This window comes from Diprion similis, chromosome 3 (assembly GCF_021155765.1).
Source record: "Diprion similis isolate iyDipSimi1 chromosome 3, iyDipSimi1.1, whole genome shotgun sequence".
In the NCBI taxonomy this organism is placed as follows: Eukaryota; Metazoa; Arthropoda; class Insecta; order Hymenoptera; family Diprionidae; genus Diprion; species Diprion similis.
Window position 1 is genome coordinate 12,280,251 of NC_060107.1, and position 21,032 is coordinate 12,301,282.

The 21,032-nt window shown below is 37.4% G+C and overlaps 5 protein-coding genes across 6 annotated transcripts; 2 read left to right on the top strand and 3 right to left on the bottom strand.

The window, feature by feature from the left end:
* Window positions 1-359: 359 nt before the first annotated feature.
* Window positions 360-2,266, top strand: LOC124404243 (GDP-D-glucose phosphorylase 1-like). 2 transcript variants are annotated; one of them, XM_046878222.1, is made up of 6 exons: window positions 360-456; window positions 658-919; window positions 1,023-1,255; window positions 1,433-1,535; window positions 1,621-1,939; window positions 2,043-2,266. In XM_046878222.1, exons 2-6 carry the CDS (start codon window positions 704-706, stop codon window positions 2,180-2,182), a joined length of 1,011 nt encoding a protein of 336 aa, XP_046734178.1. In that variant the 5' UTR covers window positions 360-456; window positions 658-703; the 3' UTR covers window positions 2,183-2,266. The 2 variants fall into 2 exon arrangements, with proteins under 2 accessions (XP_046734178.1, XP_046734177.1); XM_046878221.1 differs by having other exon boundaries at window positions 361-456; window positions 1,023-1,303.
* A 1,244-nt stretch (window positions 2,267-3,510) lies between these two features.
* On the bottom strand, window positions 3,511-5,168 carry LOC124404246 (flexible cuticle protein 12-like). The gene is made up of 2 exons (XM_046878226.1): window positions 5,024-5,168; window positions 3,511-3,905 (listed from the first exon to the last, which is right to left on the bottom strand). Exons 1-2 carry the CDS (start codon window positions 5,033-5,035, stop codon window positions 3,597-3,599), a joined length of 321 nt encoding a protein of 106 aa, XP_046734182.1. The 5' UTR covers window positions 5,036-5,168; the 3' UTR covers window positions 3,511-3,596.
* Window positions 5,169-9,745: 4,577 nt separating this feature from the next.
* LOC124404245 (flexible cuticle protein 12-like) lies at window positions 9,746-10,678 on the top strand. Its single transcript, XM_046878224.1, has 2 exons — window positions 9,746-9,876; window positions 10,328-10,678. The coding sequence occupies exons 1-2, from the start codon at window positions 9,868-9,870 to the stop codon at window positions 10,637-10,639; spliced, it is 321 nt and encodes a 106-aa protein (XP_046734180.1). The 5' UTR covers window positions 9,746-9,867; the 3' UTR covers window positions 10,640-10,678.
* Window positions 10,679-15,154: 4,476 nt separating this feature from the next.
* Window positions 15,155-18,171, bottom strand: LOC124404244. The gene is made up of 10 exons (XM_046878223.1): window positions 18,054-18,171; window positions 17,425-17,594; window positions 17,190-17,307; window positions 17,003-17,070; window positions 16,727-16,811; window positions 16,563-16,615; window positions 16,341-16,449; window positions 15,849-15,904; window positions 15,645-15,725; window positions 15,155-15,235 (listed from the first exon to the last, which is right to left on the bottom strand). The coding sequence occupies exons 1-10, from the start codon at window positions 18,169-18,171 to the stop codon at window positions 15,215-15,217; spliced, it is 879 nt and encodes a 292-aa protein (XP_046734179.1). The 3' UTR covers window positions 15,155-15,214.
* Window positions 18,172-18,448: 277 nt separating this feature from the next.
* On the bottom strand, window positions 18,449-20,716 carry LOC124404242 (guanine nucleotide-binding protein subunit beta-like). Its single transcript, XM_046878220.1, has 9 exons — window positions 20,455-20,716; window positions 20,278-20,342; window positions 19,941-20,195; window positions 19,639-19,819; window positions 19,372-19,478; window positions 19,169-19,312; window positions 19,025-19,105; window positions 18,726-18,956; window positions 18,449-18,653 (listed from the first exon to the last, which is right to left on the bottom strand). The coding sequence occupies exons 1-9, from the start codon at window positions 20,528-20,530 to the stop codon at window positions 18,543-18,545; spliced, it is 1,251 nt and encodes a 416-aa protein (XP_046734176.1). The 5' UTR covers window positions 20,531-20,716; the 3' UTR covers window positions 18,449-18,542.
* Between the last annotated feature and the right edge of the window lie 316 nt (window positions 20,717-21,032).

Here is a 21,032-nt window from a genome sequence, read left to right on the forward strand (position 1 = left end):
TTTTCTGTGCAAATACGTGGTGAAGGGGCGGATATTATATGTATGGATATGATATCCACCCATGAGATAATTGATCGTAAAAATGTATGACCCTGACTACAAATGTAAAATGTATATTTTCAGACGATGAATCATTTTCGTTGACTACTTTGTTGAATTGAAGGAAAAACAAATGAACTGATTTCGCAATAATTGATATTTGCAAGCTCAGTTTAATAAATATTTGTTGCGTTAATAAGTCTCTTGTTTCTATTTACAGTATTGATTTCTCCTTCCATATTGTGCATTTCATATATTGCAGCCGTATGGATGCTAAGATGGTGAGAAATGACTATATAATCTTCCGATATCTTATATGCTCTGCTTTTTACAGCGGTTTCAATATGACCAACGTTTTGTTCAAAACAGCATGAGAAGTTAGTGGAAACAGTACTCTAAGCGTATTTTAGACGCACGGTACCTCGCAAGGTACGAAGACTTGTCAATATTCGCAAGATTTGCTGACAGATCAGTTTCTTAGGCTCTATATGTACAGTTGTCAAGATAATATCTGTTATACTTTGAAAATTGTTTTTTTTTTAATGTAAAATGTTCAAAACAATCGGGGTACAGCGCTTTTCATAGAATAGAACGTTTACTTGACTTTATTATTTTCAGTATACACAAAAATTAACAACCGTTTTTATCAAGTTATCACTGAAGTATGTCGGAGGTCAACGCAATTACTAAATTTCCGACATTCCAGTACGAAGACAAAGACTTCAACTTTGTCGTCACGGCGGGTCACGGATTAAAATCCAGATTTGATTCGCTCCTCACAGAGAAATGGAAAGATGCAAAAGAAAACGGAATATTGTGGATGAATTTAAACATTGCAAAAGAGAGAACTTTGCCAGGAAATTACGGTCTCCTAGTCCAAGTAAGTTTTCTGACAAAAAAGTATAACTTGCAGGTGCAAATATCATTCTATACTTCGAATCATTTACTTGATTTCACACAATACATGTTAACATACACTGCAGCTGCATCCGGATAAAGGGAAAAAACGACGCAAGCTCCAAATTATCAAGTCGATATTACAACCCTTCGATTCCAAGGAATTCAATTTTGCGAATTTGCCAAATGAGGAGATCTTGTTTGACGTTGGCAATGGAGATGGGAATGATATCGTAGCTGTGAACGTCAGCCCTTCTGGAAACTACCACAGCTTACTGATTGTCGAGCGATTTAAATGCTTACCGCAAAGAGCTACCAAGCATAGTATCAGAAAAGCTGTTGATTTGATGCTCCTGAGTAACTCACCGTAAATACGATGCTGCGTCATGTGTTATTATTTACGTCCAGTTACAGTGTTAATTAAAATTGCATGTACACTCGCGTTAATCATCGAAGCTAAATTTACGAACTGAGGCTATCTTATTTCCATTTTCAGGTACTTCAGAATAATTTTCAACAGTTCATGTGCGCGTGCATCTATCAATCACTTACACTGGCATTTGTACTATTTGAAACGTGACATGCCGCTTGAATCCATAGTGAGTGAATTTTTTTGGCCTTAATGAAATTTGACAATAAGTACCATTTTGGTCGGAACGAATAACAGGTGTTCGATAATTTCAGAAACTCGACCATCTTCGAGGTCCCGTGTTTATGCTGAAGGAATTTCCAGCCAAAGGATTTTGCTTGAAGTTGTCCTCATTTTCGGATTCCAACGCGATCTGCGATTTAGTTTCGTGGACGTACCTCATCATAGATTGTCTCCACAAGTCCGAAATTCCTTACAGTATCTACTTAACCAGAGCCAAGGAAAATGTTGGCGATAAAGCTTATGAGGATATTCGGGTTTATATTTGGGGACGAAAGCCTGAAACTGTGGTGACAAACCGCCACGATTTTGTGCCATCTGTGTGCGAGTTTTTCGGACATTTCATAGTCACAAGTAAGTATTATAAAGATAAGACGAATGTTACTTGTGACGATTAGTCAGGAGCATTCAGATTCTATTTTATTTCAATCTGGTATGCTATTTTCTTATTTACCAGGTCGACAATTGTACGACGACTTAACCGAAGAATTGGCGGATGAAATTTTAAACGACCTCACTTCAGACAGCTTCTTGGCTGTGAGAGATCATGTATTAGGAATGGATCTGAATGGGAGGGGATTGGTAATGACTCTATGAACAAAATTAAGTGGAAACGAGGTTCCTGTAACATCCCATAATATTGCGCAGTAACATTCTTTGTAACGCACTTGCAACATTTGCGCAACATCTTGGTAACCACGAAAGCACCCCTCATTCACATTTCATTTGTAACGTTTCAGAACATCCCAATAACAGAAACTATATTTCAACGACGTTTACTAATAGTTTGATTAAAATCCCTAATGTCAAATTTCTCTGGTGTTTTTTGTGTTCTGCAAAAATTTCAACAATATTTATATATTCCAATAGAATCTTACATATTTCTATTCTAGTTCTATTATAACGAAATTTGTATATTTCAATAAAACAAAACGTAGTACATGAAATTTTTTGGATATAGTTAATAACGTTCTTTCGTTTTATGTCAAGAACACTGAGATATAGTAATAGTGGAAAGCGCACTGTGCACAAGAGATGGGTCGCCAGTCTATCTCCACTATCACGTATATTCCAGTTCCTAGCATTCTTTTTTTTCGCTCAAACATTATAATCACAGTTGTTGTGTCAGGCGAGACTAACGTGTCACGTAGGCACTTATTATGGGATTTTCCTATCAATAAAGTGCGCGGAGTAAAATTTATCGTATGAAACCTACCATATTTATAATAGTAAGTCCAATGAAATTTGTGTTTGAATTATAATTCATGTTAAATTCGTTCTAATATTTCATTGGTACTCGTACAAAACGTACGCAAGTCGAACTACCATATTTTTTCTGTGGGTTGTACGATAAACTTTTCTCCTTGCATTAGTACATAAATATGGAAGCCTACCGTAATATACAACAACGAACCGATAACTATGAAACAATTTGAAATCATAAATTGAGAATACGTCATAATTGCGATACACATTGTAAAACGTATAAAACAAGATTTCGCTGTAGTGAGGAACTAATTAATGAAGACATAAAATCGAGAAACAGGAGATGATTATATTTGCAAAATACATTGCAAAATCCTACTTCAAAACCAAACAATCATGCACTTTGGATCCACGCAGATTTTTGAAAAAATATATCCATACAAATTTCTGCATTCGTATTTTAATATTACATACTTGTTACATCGACTGAAGAAATCTTTGCGACTTGATATTTAGGTAAAAGGTAGATATCCAAAAACTGAGGCATTCGGTGTTTACAAAAAGTATGCACTATTTATTCATACACAATACTCTGTAACATGGCTTGCACAGCACGTCCCAAACGTACTGTATAAGCTTACAATTAAATAAAGAACTCGAAATAAGTGATAGCAGAATCAGATACTGTCGTAGTATAATTTGAGCAGAAGTTCCTCTAAATTTATGAATCGTTACACGCTACAGCTGCAGTCTACGCTCTTTCAGTGATCATATTCAATTTGAGTCAAACAAGACTGCACGTCATTTACTTAGGCAAATGCTGGGCAACAGGCCGGAAGCCGTCCTTGTCAGCTACGTAGGTTACCACATAGGTTTGCCCATCGAGACCAACGAAGGCGAAGCTGCCCTTTACAACCAAACTCTCTTCGTCGGTTCCCTCGTTCACCAATTCAGCTGTTTCTTCTTTTTTCTGGCCATCGCTCAACTCGTAGCTGTATTTGTAACCACTGACTCCGATGTTGTTCTGTTCTTCCTGTTGCACGATGGTTACTTCGTTCGGACTGCCCTGCGGCGCCGACACTACCGTCCCCAAAATAGCTGCGAAGACGAGAATCTGAAAATCAAAATTGCCCCGTGCTGCACAATCAGGTGGTACCATAACTACATTTCGGACCCTGGAATTCACAAGCGGTTACCTGGCGGTGATAAATGTGCCAGACTGACTGTCATGACCGCCGTGTTTAACCCTTTGAAGCAAACATTTTTTTTTTTTTTTTTATCAATTTATTTTTATGTTTGAAATATTTCCGTGAAACTTCATATAAGTCCAGGGGTTTTTGACAGCACTGATAACGAATCCGACATTACATTCTGAAAATGTGAACAATTGTAGGCCGCCATATTGAATTCACCAGCTTGGATGAGGAATTTTGAAAATTTAATGTCAGATTCGTTATCAATGCTCCCGAAAATCACATGGTATTGATTTTTAAGAAAAAATTCTGAAACGTTTCGTGAGAGATGTATTTCTCCGAAAAAATCACTTTTTGTTTGTAATTATTTCTCTATAAAACAATAACAATAAATATTTGTTTTTGATGGATAGTTTTTTTATATTCCGTAACATCTCAGCTACCAACAAAATGCAAAAGACTCGACAGAAATCCGTTAATTAGAGAATAAGTTGCCGAAAAGTAATGTAATTTAGGTGGTACTTCTCAGGGACCACCATGACGCAAAGGGTTAAAGTTTGAACCAATTTTTCGGCCCATGTTTTACTTTAGATTGAATCAATGTCATAAAAAGAAGCTAAATTTTGTCAACTGAGCATTCTACTAAACGTCAGAAATTAGTTGAACAATCAACAATCTCGTTCTTGAACACGGAATTCAACATAAGTTTGCCGTAGGTGGAATCGAGTTAGGTTATCATGTCAATTTTTTTCCAAAATGGTGGACGGTCTTTATCATGGCGGGAAATTTAAACCAGCCTCCAGAGACAGTAGAGTTTAAGCAATCGTCTTAGCATGAATAATATTCATTCTCCTGTATAAAAACGATAGAATAGCGCCGATGTGATCTAACGTGTCACAAAATGTCGTCTACACTTCCACTGTGTTGAGTAATAATATAAATTTCGAGAGAGTGCTATAATCCTATTATCCCAGAAGTGGGAATGAAGTTTGACTAAGGATAAGAATCCACCCCATTTCACGTAATCGATATCACCCACCGCTATCTTCATGATTAGACTGTTTTCTCTCGGTCCTAGCAGGTTTTCTTCTCGCAAAGATATTTCCTTGTATAGAATAGCGGCGACGATTATAACAAATCTCGGAGACCAGGATAAGTAATAAACGTGGAACTGATGATGCACTTTGCGAGTCCCTTTATATAGCCGGAAAATTGTCCTCTTCGCCTTACCCCTTCTTACCGGTTTCTGCTGGAAAAATGCGACATTGCAAGGACAGTGTGTATCTTCGCTAGATGCAACGACGCGACTGCATTGATGAACATACATACGCAAAGGTCCGTGAGGCCAACGAATCAGAAAAATATTTCCGATCAGGTCAGAGTTAACATTTTGCGTTGAAAATTATTTTCCGCACCGAATTTAACTCAGCTAGTTATCTAGTTTCAATAGCATTTTTGAACGTACCAACGTTTTATAATTTTATGCTCATATACAAAGCAAAAAAAAAAAAATACAAATATATATATATATATTATATATATACATATCACCTTAAATATTTGTATTGATCATTTGAGCATCCAAGAACTTAGTCGACAAGTAATAGCTGTATTTAACTTTCACCGGTTCTCGAGAAGAAAGGTTTGATGTATTGTGAAGATCTCACGTGGCTCTGATTGCTCGCGGGCATTATTACCTGAAAAAATGCTACATTGTATGTACACCGCAAATATTTCTATCTCGATTTATGATTATGAATTTTATGTTAATGAGAATTTATTGCAAGTTGTACTTCCGATGGTTTTAAATTCAATGTCTGGTTCTTGCATAATTATTTTGAAAATGCAAGTTTGTTTATGGACTTATATTAATAATAAACCCCTCGAGTGTATTTTAATTGGAATTCTTCTCAGTTATTTACACCCGACACGCACGAATGGGCTATAAATCTCATTGTCAGTATAAACTACGGGAGGCGACGCGACGTCTTCCAGCAAATTGTGAAAGTATAATCTGCAGTTTGATCTTTTCGTACCACGCATGGACCAAAATATATTCAGTTAAAAGGCTGACAATTTATGTCCAGGTCAGTCTTAAATCTTGAAAATTTTTTACATGAATACCGCGAATTTAATGCACAAGGCTTTACAGGTAATTCGGTACATGTACCCAATGAATGAGCGAATTGTACGCTAAAAGAATGGCTAATTTCGAGGCCCTTGGAGTCGGCAAGTGTGTCACGTTGTCGCTGGGGTGAATGAAAATTAAAAATATGCGCTCGCACCTGCGCGAAAATCGGCAATATTAGATCAGGATCCTTGAGGACACTTTCGCAGAAACATTGCAGCAACGTAACTTTGCAAAGTTTTAACATGTTTCAGTGAGCAACATTGCAGCAGCTTGTCTTCAAAGGGTTTAAAATGATGTTCAAGTTTCTACAATGTCGTAAGTGCAGTTTATGCCTCTCATTCGCAACGCATTCTTCCACACGTACTTCAGGCATTGAGTGGTCTGCATGACGTGGAAAGAGAGACGAACAGTACCGTTGCGCAAGATCGTCAGGCCCCGCAAAATGGGCCTCTGGACTTACGTTGCAAGACACGAGATATTCCTCAGGCGCATCTTCAAATGGCAAGGTCATATTCGACGTTATGTCAGCGAGGTTGTTTCGTACCTGCACGAAGCCAGTCTAAAACTAAATGTCACAATCAATTAAATCGTTGATTTGGGCCCGTTTACTTGCGAATTGCCGTTTGTTCTCTTTTTCAAACATCTTTGATTTCAGTCAAGGAGCCTCGACAACATCCACATCGAAAATGTCATGTGGCTTTCAAGCAATTCAAAAATTTCAAGAAGATGCGGTAATGACTCTCCATATTGTTTAACAGATTCCGTAATTTATTTATCCTTCATTCCACTTATCATTATACTTCTCTGCATACATCGGAGTCGGAAAACACATGTGATTGATACCGCACATCAATCGTTAATCACCACTCATATTATTTCAGGTAATTAAGGTATAATAATCAGGACATAAACCGGTTAGCTTTGCTGCATTTCTATCTCTCAAATGCATCTGAGTGCATCCGCAATTTGTTGTTGTAATTTTTTTAATAGCTACACAGTACAAGAAAAAAAAATAGCGAGTATTCTGAAACACGGCTTTGATCTACTATATTTATTCTAATATAATTCTGAAGGAAAGACTTTTTTTTCATTAATACAGAATCAGCTCAAGAAATCAAAAGTTTTATGTAGAAGAAAGACTTTTTTATTTTGCGATTAAGCAACATTGATAATAAAATTTTGTTCATTCTCCGTAACTGATTTTGCGAAAAGATCGGCAGAATATAAAGTGTGCTATTTTCTTCGTTGTATTATGCAATCATTATCGCTTTTTTATATAATATGTATAAAAATATATGTGTTACAACGCCGCCATTTATGACTCATTAATCAAATATAGAGACACAGCGGCAATTATTTTGCCGTATGAGTCTCCTTCGATTTTGTGTCAAGTGTTACCTCGCAAAGTAAAAGCATTTTGCAGTCTTGTCAGTTCTAGGTAACAGATCAGCAGTCAATTTGTAATGGAATAAAAATTTTCTGCTAGTCATGTCTATTCATCTATTAAATTTCGCAATTATATTCATGAACGTAAATTTATAACACATATCTTCTCGATTGGAATGGATTTCGTTACTGCTGGCCAAAGTTTAAAAAAAATCTTGCATAATCATTCAATTTTTTATTCGCAAAGTTTAGTACTTATTAATGTCACATTTCGATAAAATATTATAAATACGAAGAACTGTATGAGAAAATTACTCAGGCCTCAATTATTTTACTGAAAATTCATTGAAAATTGTTCAAAAATTGATAAACTCGACTTGAGAATTTTATGAATTAATTCAGGCAGTGTGATTGATTAGTATTGGTGTATTGCAGGCCATAAATTTTCCTCACCTTCTTAGGCGATGGATTTTTTACCTTTTTTTCCATACCTGCCGGCAGAGTTCGTGTCATCTATTGCCGCGTTCAGTGTCGCAATGGATTTAGCTGCCTGCTGAAAGGTCGTCTAGTCACATTTGCAGGTGACCTCAGCAGCCATTCTGCAGAGGAAAAGTGAAGTCCACGTATCTTAGCAACACAACCACCTGAGAAAGTGGACAGAAATTATGGATAAGTGGTTTAAAAAATGCAGCTTTATTTTCTCATTCTCGCTAAATGTGATAATTGAATTTCAGACCACTAAGAAATGCTTCAAGCGTTTAGAAACTCAGCATCTTGAAAGGTATCCAAATCACGCTGACCATGCAACCAGTCGAAATTCAACACGTGACGAGTTTTAAATAGAACCTTTCCGCTAGATAGATGTAATCGATTCCGTTGCAAGGATCGTGTAATGTCATTTACATACCTGCATTAATCAGTAACGGGTTTTCAACTGGGAAGGAACGTCGTTAGAAAAAAAAGTTCTAACCTTCGATTTTTTTATTTTCTAATGACCCTGCTTTCTGCGTCTAAAGAAAAACCAAAACGTAACAGATCGTTGACTTTTGATGGAATGGAAGTACACTGGCGTTAATGAAAAGTATAACTGTCATCGAAGTCTGAAATATTACTCAAATTGCGTAATTTTGAAAAGTTTGAAGTATTCCAGATACCTTAATTTCGCAATATTTCTGTAATGTTGCATACACAGTTTTACAGAGAGTACAATAACGCAAATTGCAATATAATTACTACAATATGGTTAGAATATTTCGTCCTCCAATAGGAAATTGGAACATTATCACATTATATTGTCAGTGATTTGAACGTATGCATAAAATTTTAATGTTCCTATAACGCGGGAGCTGGAATTTCAATAAATAAATATGATAGCCATTTGTCTACAGTATCGCGGGCTGAGAGTCTAATAAAATGCTAATGAATACCATCAAGAGCTATGCTTTTAACACGAAAATTAGCACGACAGTTTCATTGGATTGAAATGGAGAGCTGCTTAACACGTTCCTATAATATGCAGAATTGAATAATTCCATATGCATGAAGCAATCGCCAGACTTATAGGAAGCTGTTTTATCACGGTGAGCATGTAGGCTGAAATTGCCTGCAGCTCCTGAAGAAGATTTTCTCCGGTATGCAAACATTTCGTCAATACGTATCGTGATCTACGTGCAAGGTTATATAACTGGACTTTCTTCTGTGTCAGCGTATATTCGTTTAACGATTATGTTACCAAGAGAGATCGTTCGATGTCGCGGTGATGTCGAGTGGCTTAATGAATTCACCAATACTGTCAACGCATTTTTGTAATTACTGAATTCACGCCCCGAATTGAATGGAATGTCGAAGATTTTTCCTTGCTTGATAATTTCCATTTCGGTCAAGTAATCGGGTTGAAGTTTAATCAGGAAAATAAAATGAACGGGTAGAATTTTGCAATAGCTACTAAATGATAATCATGAGAAATGTCTATTTCTAATCTACTATTTCAAATCATTTGCGATTATTTGATCTAGTTTTTTTTCATTGCTATCAAGTGATAAATTACCAATCCATCGAACGGACCAAATGATCAATACCCGAATAATCGATGGTGCGAATTTCTATGTCCCCGAATATTATTGCAGGGTAACGGTAATCGGCGGGCATCGGGAAGCCCAGAAGTCTTCTTTGTAGGAAGTGTAAATGTATGTTTCGAAATTTTATTGCACCACAAGTAGTAGGCAAAGCCTAGAGGTTGCTACCGATGGTCGAAAAGTGGGGACAAGATTTTGGGTCTACTAGGAGTATAAATAATCGGCAAAGAAGATTTGTCTTCACAGTCTGATCACAGATCACAAGACACAGTCCCAAATTCTACCGACAACATGAAGATGGTGCGTTCAGTAATCGTGATTCACACACATAAATATAACCAAAATCGAGCTCTTCATCATTCGGTTCAAGCTACTTAGAACAGACTTCAAACTAATCATATTTTCACAAAAGCTACAAAAATCTGTAAAATCTTATCGACGATAAAATTTTTCGTTATTACAAACTGTTCAAATTGATTCAATCAAGTAAAGATTATTTATACATTGATTTGACCGGTACTGCAGATGTATTCATTAGAGTAATTCATTTGAAGATACAAGAAGCTAATCAAAGTGATAAAATGAGCTATGAAGTTTAATTTGAAAAACACTCAGAGTCGATGAAAAAACGTGTTTGAATTATTTTATCTCCGTGTTCGACATTGGCAGAAAATCGCTTTTTACTGTAGATCCATGAAACTCGAACGTGGTAGTAACAATTGGTAATAATTTGACCCATTGTGCGTTTCAGATAATCGCCTTCGCCGCCCTTGTGGCCGTCGCCATGAGCGCTTCAATCGATGCCGACCGCCTGGCTACGATCCAGGCTGAAGACCCCCAGGACAACACCGGGTTCTCAGACTACAAATATGGCTACCAACTATCGAACGGTGCGACCAGACAGGAGTCCGGCCAGCTGGTGAACCCCGGCAGCGAGGACGAGCACTACAATGTCGTTGGTAGCTACTCGTGGGTCGACCCGGTCACCAACGTGCAGTACGCCGTCAGATACACCGCTGACAAGGATGGTTTCCACCCCGAGGGCGACCATCTCCGAGCCTAATTTTCCGCCATGTAAACAATAAAAACATGTGCAGAATTTAAAAACCGATTTTCGTCATTTCGACTTCCCGCTTCGGTGTTTTCAGAGAAAGAGAAAAGAGGACAAGGAAATTGGTCATTGGAGTAATCCCGATCACGAAAAGTTGAATTTTCACTATATTTCCACGTTTTTGGGGTCTGAAGAATCATCTTCGTCGGTTTTCCCAGTACTTTTGCGATCTATTTCCTGTCTGGTGATATCTGGGGAATGATTTTGGTTTCAATCGACGCGGCTCTCCTAACCTTAAAACTGATTGTGAGTAGAGCTTGGATCTGATCGGTTCGGTGATTTTCGAGTTATTCCAATAACAAGATCGAACAAAAATTCAAATGACAATGTGTCGAGGACGAGTCAATGGATTTTTATCATCTTAACTCACAACTGATAACATTTTGGACTGATGGGTGCGTTATTTCTCAAGCTATTGCGAATACAAATATTTTAAGATAATCTTACATGATGATATGTCGAGAACGGCTCGAAGAATATTGATGATTTTCGTCTCTCAGTGATACGGTTTTTTTTAAATTCGAAGTGGTTAGATCTTGGGTCGAGTATAAGGTTCAACAGTATTTTAGTTGTTCAGAAAATCGATCTAAAATTTAATGAATGCGATATCTCGGCATCGTTTCAACGAATTCTTATGATTTTATGACTTATGATGACTTTAACGCGACAGAGTCTACAATAGACTTCGCAATTTGATCTACTAAGGATGTCAATTTCGTGTGGACTGAACGTTGATCGTAAGCATTTCTTACCCGTCTTACCTACTAGATAGTGCGGTATTCGAAAATCACTGATACATGTACGATAGGTACATATAAAATAGGCATTATATAATCGATGATTAAAGCAAGAGAGTTATATTAGACTGCACCATGGCCTTGACAATGGTGCGCTTTATCACGCAATGGGTTTACTTTCCAACGATCAGACACGTTCGAATAGCTCGTAGTTAGAAAGGTGCACGTGTCGACTGAACCCTGCCCACGCATTTGGCCAGCGATTAATGGGACTAATTAGATCTCAAGTTTCATCACTTTCTTCCTTAGGTTCACGGGCATCTTATTCATAAAAGTTTCATCATGATCTGCGGGGAAGGATAAATTCAAAACAGCTATCGGAAGTCCATGAATCTTACGCTACACACTGGGGTCATAACAACCCCACGGCATGTCTATCGTAAATTCCACATAAAAACCATCCAAAATAATCTGAATAATGAAATATCGCAAAAATCGTTAATTCATTCTTTTTACAAAAATTCAACTTCAATACCTTTTTTCGTCTCGCAATATCTGCATATTTTTTTCTTACATATCTGTATTGGAAATTCAGTGAGTTACGATATTTTGATTAGAATAATCTATTTTCCGGTATTTTGTTGCTTTATGAATTTATTTTCATATTCAAAATTTTAATTTCCCTTGAAATATAATAGTTAAGAATATCTCAGAATTTTTTTCAAGTTATTTGAATCGATATATATCCGTTTCTGCGTGATTAATGATCTTGCGTGTGGGGTCTCTAGCGACACCAGCGTGACACCAGTGTTATACAGGTGGTGTACAGACTAGAACTCTCATTCATTCCAGCCAGGACGATAGCTATAGTGTTGAGTGACGTGCTTCGATTACATGACTCATTCAATGTTTGCCGAACTGAAACGGTTTAAGTTGTAAGATAGTCGCTAAAAGCTAAATGTACATAGTATGAGAGTGTTAATGATTTTAATGGACTTGAGTAAACCTCACAAGTTGGTAAAAAAACTGTTAGATTTTAACGGTAATATGAATATGGAGTAGAAAGTCAATTTAAACTTTTAGAAAGTTATAATGAAAACCGTTTTTTTGCCCGATGTTAGATCCTCCAATTCATATGATAGGTTATGTTGTCCTGCTACTGATGAGGCTCTTTTTTTACATCCATCGATAATCGTCGTTGCTACCTGCATCACAGCCATGACGTAACGTTCATGTCATCCCATAATATCTCCTCTGAACAACATCGGAAGAGACGATTCCAACTTTGGTTACGCACTCTCCGACAGTCACGTTAGGCGAGAGTTTAACCAGGCCAAGAACGCTGATTCCAAAAATGAGATACTTGCTGTCGAAGAGGACTTTTTTCACGTTGACCCTGAGTCGATGATGAAAGTCAACGATAATTGTTTATTTTCATTCGGCATTTACTGCGCTTGCAAATTTAGTGGTAGATTGTCCCGTGACTTTTTGAAATGTCGTAACTCGTGAGTTTGCTCATAATCAAAAACATCAACGACCTTTTCGATCGCGCATTGGACGATGTCTGTGATTGTTTAAACTTTGAAAAGATATGCATCATTGCTATTCTGAAAGCTTCAAGTAGTTCGCTTCTCAACACTGCACGTTGCATATAGCTTCTTGACCTTTCTCAAAATCGAGGTTCTTAAACACATATTATATGTATATGACATTCCACTCCAAACTGACCTACGTCTGACGTCCATTATCGATGATTTTTTTTATTCTTAAGTATGGTGTACAAAAAGAACATCTTTCATCGGGTCTTAGATTTTTTGGTCCACAGGTTTTATTTTACTGCTCCTAAAACATGGAAACCCAATTATAGAATCGAGAGCCCAATCAATTGGCTTCAAGTTTTTCTTATAAATTCTTTGTTACACAGCAAAAATTTTGAGAGTAAGGTGAAAGTGGGCAAGGTTTTGGTTTAGAAGCTGCAGTGATTAAAAAACAAATGATTGAAAAGTGAGAAACATCGAATTAAATTTAAATTTTAAAAATACAAATTCGTGTTCTATTCGATTTGTCTTCATTTCCATTTTGGTCTAAAAATATTCGTTCGTTAACAAATAATCTATCTAAGTCATTCCATTTAAGCTATCGATTCGATAATTGGGTTTTCATGTTTCAGCAAGTAGTGAAATCAAATCCGTGGTCTAAAAAATTTTAATCTCAGTGAAAGATGTTTTTATACAATACAAAAAATCGCCGATGAGGAGGGTCAGATGTAGATCGGTTTGGTGTGGAATGCCTCATATATAATTAAGGAATACCTCTAAGCTATGCTAATTTTCATAAATTAAGTTCATGCGTGTATAATGTAATATTGTGATGAGTTGAAAGTCGAGCTGGAGTATGGATGTAAATGTAAGCATTACTGGAATCCTTGGATTTTTACTGATATTAGCAGTTGCGTAATTCATACCTTGAAGACCATAAAAGAAGAGTTCGATATTTATACTTACAAGGAACATCAGTTTGGTGGTCCCCTTCTGATTTCGTTGAGACTCATGTATGTTATAGAACATTGAAAACTGAGAGACACGATTTTTTTTATCTGCGGAAAAACGATTTAGAGGGGTGAAAACGATCCCCAAAAATGGGGACCCAACGACGTGATTTCCTGATGCGTGTGATGCATTTTTGCTATTTTCAAAGCTCAATAAATTATGGCATTAATACCGATTTACAGGAGACTTTTAAGACTAATTGGACTTTCGGGAACTCGAATAAAACAGCTAGAACGCCGTACTATCAACACCTACGGAAGTAGGACTAAATTTTCTCATTTTTTGGTTCTAAATTTCGTAAAGTTAAAAAAAAAAAGAAGAGACAAAATTTTCTCGCTTGTCGAATGGGTCTCGCAAATGCGTATTTTAATCGAGTTGAGACTCTTCTCAGTTATTGCCCTTCTCAAAATAACCCAGTTGATATCGGTGTATTTTTATTTTTTTATTTTTGTAACACTTATCGTTAGTTGAAAATCAAAAGCCATGATCATCCTTATGGTGTTTCATTGACTAAAAATCATTTGTTCCCAGCATCTTATGAAATTTCCTCAACTGTCATGTGTAAATCTCTTTATATATAAAAATCCCGTGTCACGATGTTTGTTTACAATGAACTCCAAAAACCCTGAACCAATTTTGATGAAATTTCGCAAATGTATATTTCTTGGTTCAACTTGAGAGGCAGGATAGTTTGTATCCGGATAAGTGACTCTCAATATTTTTTATTGCAACTTTAAGGACTGTTCATAGGACTAAAGGGTAGTAAGTCATTTACAAGTTCCGTAAGTGTTTAATAGGTGGCGGTGTAAGTTAATCTGTCGAGTTCCATGAGTTTTTAATAGATGGCGGTGTGAGTCAATCTATTGACATCTGTATTAAGCATCTATCACCGCACTCAACATCCTGTTTTATCTAGTTTGTGTAAGTGTTTTTCATATAGTTGCATATCGGGGGCTTAGATTAGGTTCGGCTATAGGTTAGGTCATGAAGTTTGTACGAGGACGAAGCCGCTACGGGTCAGCTAATATACTATATATTTAATAGTATGTATAGCTTATCAAAATATAAATACACCCTAAAGGATCAAGTATTGATCGACAAAATCTGTTCTCTGCTTTATTGTCCCAGATAAGGTTACAGTCCTTGAATGTTGAGCAATCCAGTAAAATTTTGAGCTCACAAATGTTAATTTCGTCAATTTTCACGAAATATCTGATTAATCCCATTTAGTTTGGCATGACTTATCTTGTCTTGCGTCGATTCTGCAAAACAAAAGCGCGAATTTTTACGAAACTCAAACAGCTTATTGTTGGTTCATAAATAACAATAAATTGAATTCTGTAAGTACATTAGATATCAAAGTTAAAAATTGACTACTGCAAAGTCACCGACTAAATGTTCGATTCTATCTTTGCAATTTGGCGTGAATTGTATCGAAATAAATAATAATAGTAAAAATCACAGTGTAGACCAGCTCAGTTACATAAACCTGCTACCATATTATCGCTAATCCAGGTTTGCAATATATTAGTTATATAATCGTATGGAGTCGCATTCGCCTCATTGATATTGACAGTCGAACAATTCTCTGAACCGTTCACTTCTAACTACCGACAGATAGTAAGACAGCAAGAAATGCAAGTATAACAAAAGTACTGTAAGTTTACTGACAGTTTGAAGCGTTGCAGCTGGCTTTCCGGATAAATGCGATGGTGATTTTGGCGACGAGTCGATCTTCTTTACCGTTTGAGACTGTACAAAAGATTTCAAAGGATTATGTTATAAAGTAATAAGATTAGAACAAATTCATGTGGATTACTTTCCTCGGACAGATGCTAATTAATGACACTAAAGGATTAATGTAACATATCATACCTTTACATTCTGAGATGCCAACGTTTTTGGCCCACTCGATCGACTCAGAGATTTTGCTGAAACGGAATGTACGTTTCACAGTATGCAATATTGTGGAAATATTTCTGAAATATCAATATTTTGCAACGACAGCTTCTAGAATCATTGCATCAATATTGCTTTTTGTATATGCAAAAAAGTAAACACCAAAATGTTTCTACTGGGTACGTGCAACATTTTGGAAACGTTGCTGGAATGTTTCTGAAATATTTCGTAATGTGTCTGAAAGATTTTTAAATTTGCAAAGTTACGTTACTAAAATGTTTCAAGAATGTTACGCCCGAAATTTTTCAATGTTTGCCCAGTCGCGTTACTACGATGTTTCTGTAATATCGCACAAATTATGTCAAATATTGCGAAAATTGCAAAATTACGTTGTTGCAATGTTTCTGCATTATAATATGCAGTTTGGTTCTAAAATCTGTTCCTCTGTAGTCAAGTTTCTGTTCTTACGCAAATGGCAACAGGAGAAGCCGATATTATCCTTAGGAACGATTGGCCTCCGTGGTTGTGTTGGGTCGTGTTTTGGTCTTCGAATGTTGCTAATTCCGATGTCTGGCAACTGAAAAATATTGCAAGTATCAGCTTTAACAGTAATTAAACAATAAGAGGACAAAAAGCATTCAATTGATAATTACTACTACAAAATGGGTATAACAGTGAAAACTTTCGTACCGTTGATTTGAACCGCGTTTTTCCACTTGGCACGATGCGTTTCTCAGATTCCCCTATAAACAATTATGAATTAACTGCCGATGTCTGTGTGTTCGATAAAAAAATCGGCGCCAAGCGCCATGAGATCGACATCATCAGAATTCTTTTCAAACTGTGAAAATTACCGAAAAAGTCCACATTGCCTTTAGTCATCATTGATTTAACTCCTTCGATTTTTAACCTTCCACCCGTGTTCGAACGACTTCGAATCTATGTAGTAACAAAATAACGACAATGAGTTAAAAATTAGCACTAGTAGTTACTGCAATTATGGCGTGTATATAAACGCAGTAAAATTTTCTAAAACCATGAATTTTCATGCGAAGAAAAATTCTTTTAAATGCAAGCTGTTCGAATTGTGCGAACTATTTTACGCCCAATAAGCAAAAGCGCACACACACCTTGTGTCGTGTCACCTGGCAGCCATCTTCGCCAGCTCGTAATCGGACTTGTCTGATTTCCATGTCTTCTGTATGTTGATTATACGCGTGATTAATCTCTATTTCACCAAAACCAAGTTATTTAGACAAGAAATACTCAGTACAGAAGAAAACCATAAAACTTTTCTTCTATAAATAAAATAGTTACTGTTTATGTGTCGACAGGAATTTTCTAAATTGTCTTCGGGAGCATCACACCTGCCTCTTCCAGTTATCTTCGTACTCGTGAGTTGTACTTTTTGATTCTCTGGTGAAAGCGAAACGTCCTGTGCGAAGAAAACTCACATGTAAATCAAGAGTTAAATTGAAGATCGTGATGAAGACCCCAGAAAGAGCGATGGAAAATTGAGCATTCGATATTCTTATAAAAACAACCGTCTTACGTTAAATTTGACATAAGTTTCGTCCGATGAGTCGTACTCCGATACTTCTGGAATATCCCGAAGCCTCATGCCTTCGACGCTGGGCAGACAGGCTATTCCAATGTTGTCTTTGGGTCCTGAATATCTTCGTCTTAGTCCCGTGAATTGCTCTGCATCTGTCAGTTCATTCCCTGAAATAGATATTTCTGAAAACTCGATCTTCAAAGTGCAGCCAACATCGCAGAAACATTGCGACGATATTTTGACATCATACTTGCAGCATCGAAATTGTAGAAATATTGCAGCAATATTTCAATTTTCAAAATTCGATTAGAAAGAAAGTACAATGCGTTTCGAATATTCGAAAAATTGCAAATTTACTTGGCTGCAATATTTCGGCAATATTTCAAATCTAGCAAAGATACGTAGTTACAATATTTGTCCAATATATCAAACTTTCCAAAATTCATGGCTGCAATGTTCCAAAAATATTTCCAACCCTGCAAAGTTACATAATTACTCCAATGTTTTGGCAATATTTTGTGCTTTGTGGGATATAAGGTGCGGATAAACAACATTTTTTCATCTAATATATAAAACTAACTTTATGTAGTATTCAGGGTAGTCGGTGAAGAGTAAAGGCATCTTACCTGCGGAAAACATACAGGAAATCCCAATATTGTCCCGGGGCTGGCAGATGCCACTTCTGAAGTGCACGCGTTTGGAACATTCGATGTCATTTGGCGGCGCCTTTGCATTTCTCACCATTGTGCAAAGAACTTAGCGCTGCACTATCCGAATCTCACAAGGGACGACTTCTGCCACTTCGATGTTGGTGATCGATCAGGATGAGAAGATATTTTCTCTGGAAAATTCTCTTTGACAAAAGTTCTGAAATGAAGTGTGCCGATCATGGAAACAGAATTGACGTAAAGTTGTAACACTGAAGTAATGCGATTAATCGAAACATTTTGTGACAATTATATATGAGAGTGGCTAACCCTAAAATTTTTCGAATAAATCACGAATAATTATCACTCTGGTAATGGTAATTTATTATAAAAAGAGAGCACCAACTTTCGTGCCAAATACTTAATGAAATACATTTACTATGCGGGTCAAAATATCATTTATCCTGATCAACTGTAATCAGCAAGGCGTATCACAGATTCCATGCCACCGAAGACAATTGCCGACCGATTGCTGTCCAAGGCTACGATTGCTTTATTTACATGAAAGGATCCCATTACCTGGATAAGAGTAAAAGAAAAATTGCCAAATACGGTATACTGAGGATAAGAAAACGAGCCACGAGTACTAACTTTTTTATCTTTAAGGCTGATAACTTCCACAGCACTGGTTCCGGAGCCACCGCATAAAACAGTGTCGCCGTATGGATCGCCGTCGAAGAATTGCACCGCGTAGAGAAACTCGCCGTCAAGTGTTGTCGGTCGGTTTTGGGGACTGATCGTCTCTATTAGCTTGCCGCTCGTCATATCCCAAAGCTGAAGACTGCCGCTGACGACCCAGGAGCCAGTTAGTATCCTAGAATCCTACTTAGCGAAATGGAAAACAGAAAAACATTACGGGTTCACTGAGCTGCAATAGTTTCGAAACTTACTCTGACATCTATGGCATCTCCGCAGATATGAGGTCCTTTTATGACCCTAACAGATCCCAGGGTTGCTCTGGTGTCCCAAATCTAAGGGCCGATCAATGTGAAAATGATGCGTGATGAGTCGTAAATTCATGCCTGAATGATTACCCTGACAGTGTCGTCCCAGCCACCGCTGATGAATACGTTTTGTTGCCCGTGGTGAAACCTCACAGCAAATACTCTCATTCTGTGATACTTGTTCACCTTGTCCTCTACCACGTCCGCCGCATTTTTTCTGTAGTTCGATATCATCTGGAAGAAATTTGAAGTTCGTAATTTGAGGTCCTTAGAAAATTGACATTAGAAATCACCTTTGCTGTTTCGATGTCGTATAGTCTTATCGCGGCATCCTTACCAGCTGATACTAAGTGTTCACCGGTAATATTCACGTCAATTGTGTTTATCTCGTTCTTTGGTTCTGGTGAAATAAATTGAAACGACGATATTGATGATTATCCCAATAGTTGTAATTATAGCTAGTCTGCAAACGCATGATACCCACAGAACACGAAATATTGCAGTAATATTAATGTTTCAGCAATATTGCGCGCTTTGTGATAACCCAAGGTTTCTCTAACCTACGATAAATCGAGAGAACTCGTAGGTGTTAGTAGTGCAGGTAAATATATTGCCGCAGGCACTGGACGCGTAAAATATTTCTGTTCGCGACGGATTAAATCGACAACACATCACGGGGAATGATGACTCCATACTGCTACGAAGTGTCGCTTTAAGATCACCAGTGTCACCATTTCGGACCTGCGGACACAGAAAATAATGGGTAACTTTTTTGAAGACACGTCAGAATATTTGAATTCTTCAGGATGCTATCTGCATTCACGATCTAAACGACACATATAACCATTTAAACGATTACTACCTGGATACCACCGGTGCCAAATGACGCCGCAAAGACTTCCCCGTTGGGAGAGAACCGTGCGCTGTAAAGGCCGTTGAAGGTTTCCGGAAACTTGACCTCGTTGGTTATCCGGCAGCGATTCTTCGATTGAGAAACACTGATTCTTGTCTTTTGGAGCCAGGTGTGTCGCCGCTGAAACTCAGCTGCGGTTATTCTCCGGTCGGTGTAGAAATTGGGCTGCTTCACAATGGACACGCCCTTCGCTCGTTGTTTGTCCTATCCGAAATTGAAATCAACCCAGCATTATACACCTTGACATGCCGGAGAATGAAGAAAGTTAGTAAGTCACAATTATTACCTTAGCGTCGCTGGGCTCAGATAAACTCGTCATTTGACCCTTTGATGACTTCCGCGTCTGGACGGCTGAGGTTTATGAAATGAAAGAAAAGGTCATAGCCCGAGAAATCTGCACGCAGTGCCAACATAACCTGCTGACTGAATTCTATAACCGCTGAAAAAACCGATTGCATCATACCTACTTCGGCAACTGGGATCTTGCCATCTTTATGGAGATGATGTTTGGGCTGTTTCCCGGTTAAAGCATCACCCATTTTCCGCTGAAATTTTTTTACGTTAATTAAGGACGTTTGTACTGATTTTCAGTTAATGCGGGAAAAACAACAGGAAATCCTGGCCCATTATTATAGCCATACAAACAGTTTTGAGTGTTATAGGGAAATCCGAGTGTGCTCAAAACGTACTTTATAAAACACCTACCGTCAATCAAGGCTGGTTCATTACGCTCGAGGCTCAAGGCTCAAAGTCAATTGCTATTGTTGTGACAAAATAAAATTGTGAAAAATGAGAGTCTATATTTCAAAATGAGTTTTTGTAGTCCACATGGACTAATTTTGTATGGTACGTATTAAGATGAGCACACTTCTCTTTCCAATTTAGGTGAATTCCAAAATTTTGCATATTAGGCGTACACATCAGTCTGATTTGTTTTTCATTTCTACGTGTGCCTCTGATCACGAACTTCACCCGCTGATTCCATAATTAACTCTTTTACAGACACAATTGAGATGGTTGACGACGGTTGTCCAAGGGACA

Excerpts from the sequence above, each read along its gene's own strand:
- LOC124404243 (XM_046878221.1), top strand. The coding sequence starts at position 704 with ATGTCGGAGGTCAACGCAATTACTAAATTTCCGACATTCCAGTACGAA. Across the intron at positions 920-1,022 it reads ATTACGGTCTCCTAGTCCAA|CTGCATCCGGATAAAGGGAA; the intron begins GTAAGTTTTCTG and ends CATACACTGCAG. Across the intron at positions 1,940-2,042 it reads CGGACATTTCATAGTCACAA|GTCGACAATTGTACGACGAC; the intron begins GTAAGTATTATA and ends CTTATTTACCAG.
- LOC124404244 (XM_046878223.1), bottom strand. The coding sequence starts at position 18,171 with ATGGTGAGAAATGCAAAGGCGCCGCCAAATGACATCGAATGTTCCAAA. Across the intron at positions 16,812-17,002 it reads GCCAGGTGACACGACACAAG|ATTCGAAGTCGTTCGAACAC; the intron begins GTGTGTGTGCGC and ends GTTACTACATAG. Across the intron at positions 16,450-16,562 it reads AAACGCGGTTCAAATCAACG|TTGCCAGACATCGGAATTAG; the intron begins GTACGAAAGTTT and ends AATATTTTTCAG.
- LOC124404242 (XM_046878220.1), bottom strand. The coding sequence starts at position 20,530 with ATGGGTGATGCTTTAACCGGGAAACAGCCCAAACATCATCTCCATAAA. Across the intron at positions 19,313-19,371 it reads ACGACATCGAAACAGCAAAG|ATGATATCGAACTACAGAAA; the intron begins GTGATTTCTAAT and ends AATTTCTTCCAG. Across the intron at positions 18,957-19,024 it reads GAGATGCCATAGATGTCAGA|GATTCTAGGATACTAACTGG; the intron begins GTAAGTTTCGAA and ends TTCGCTAAGTAG.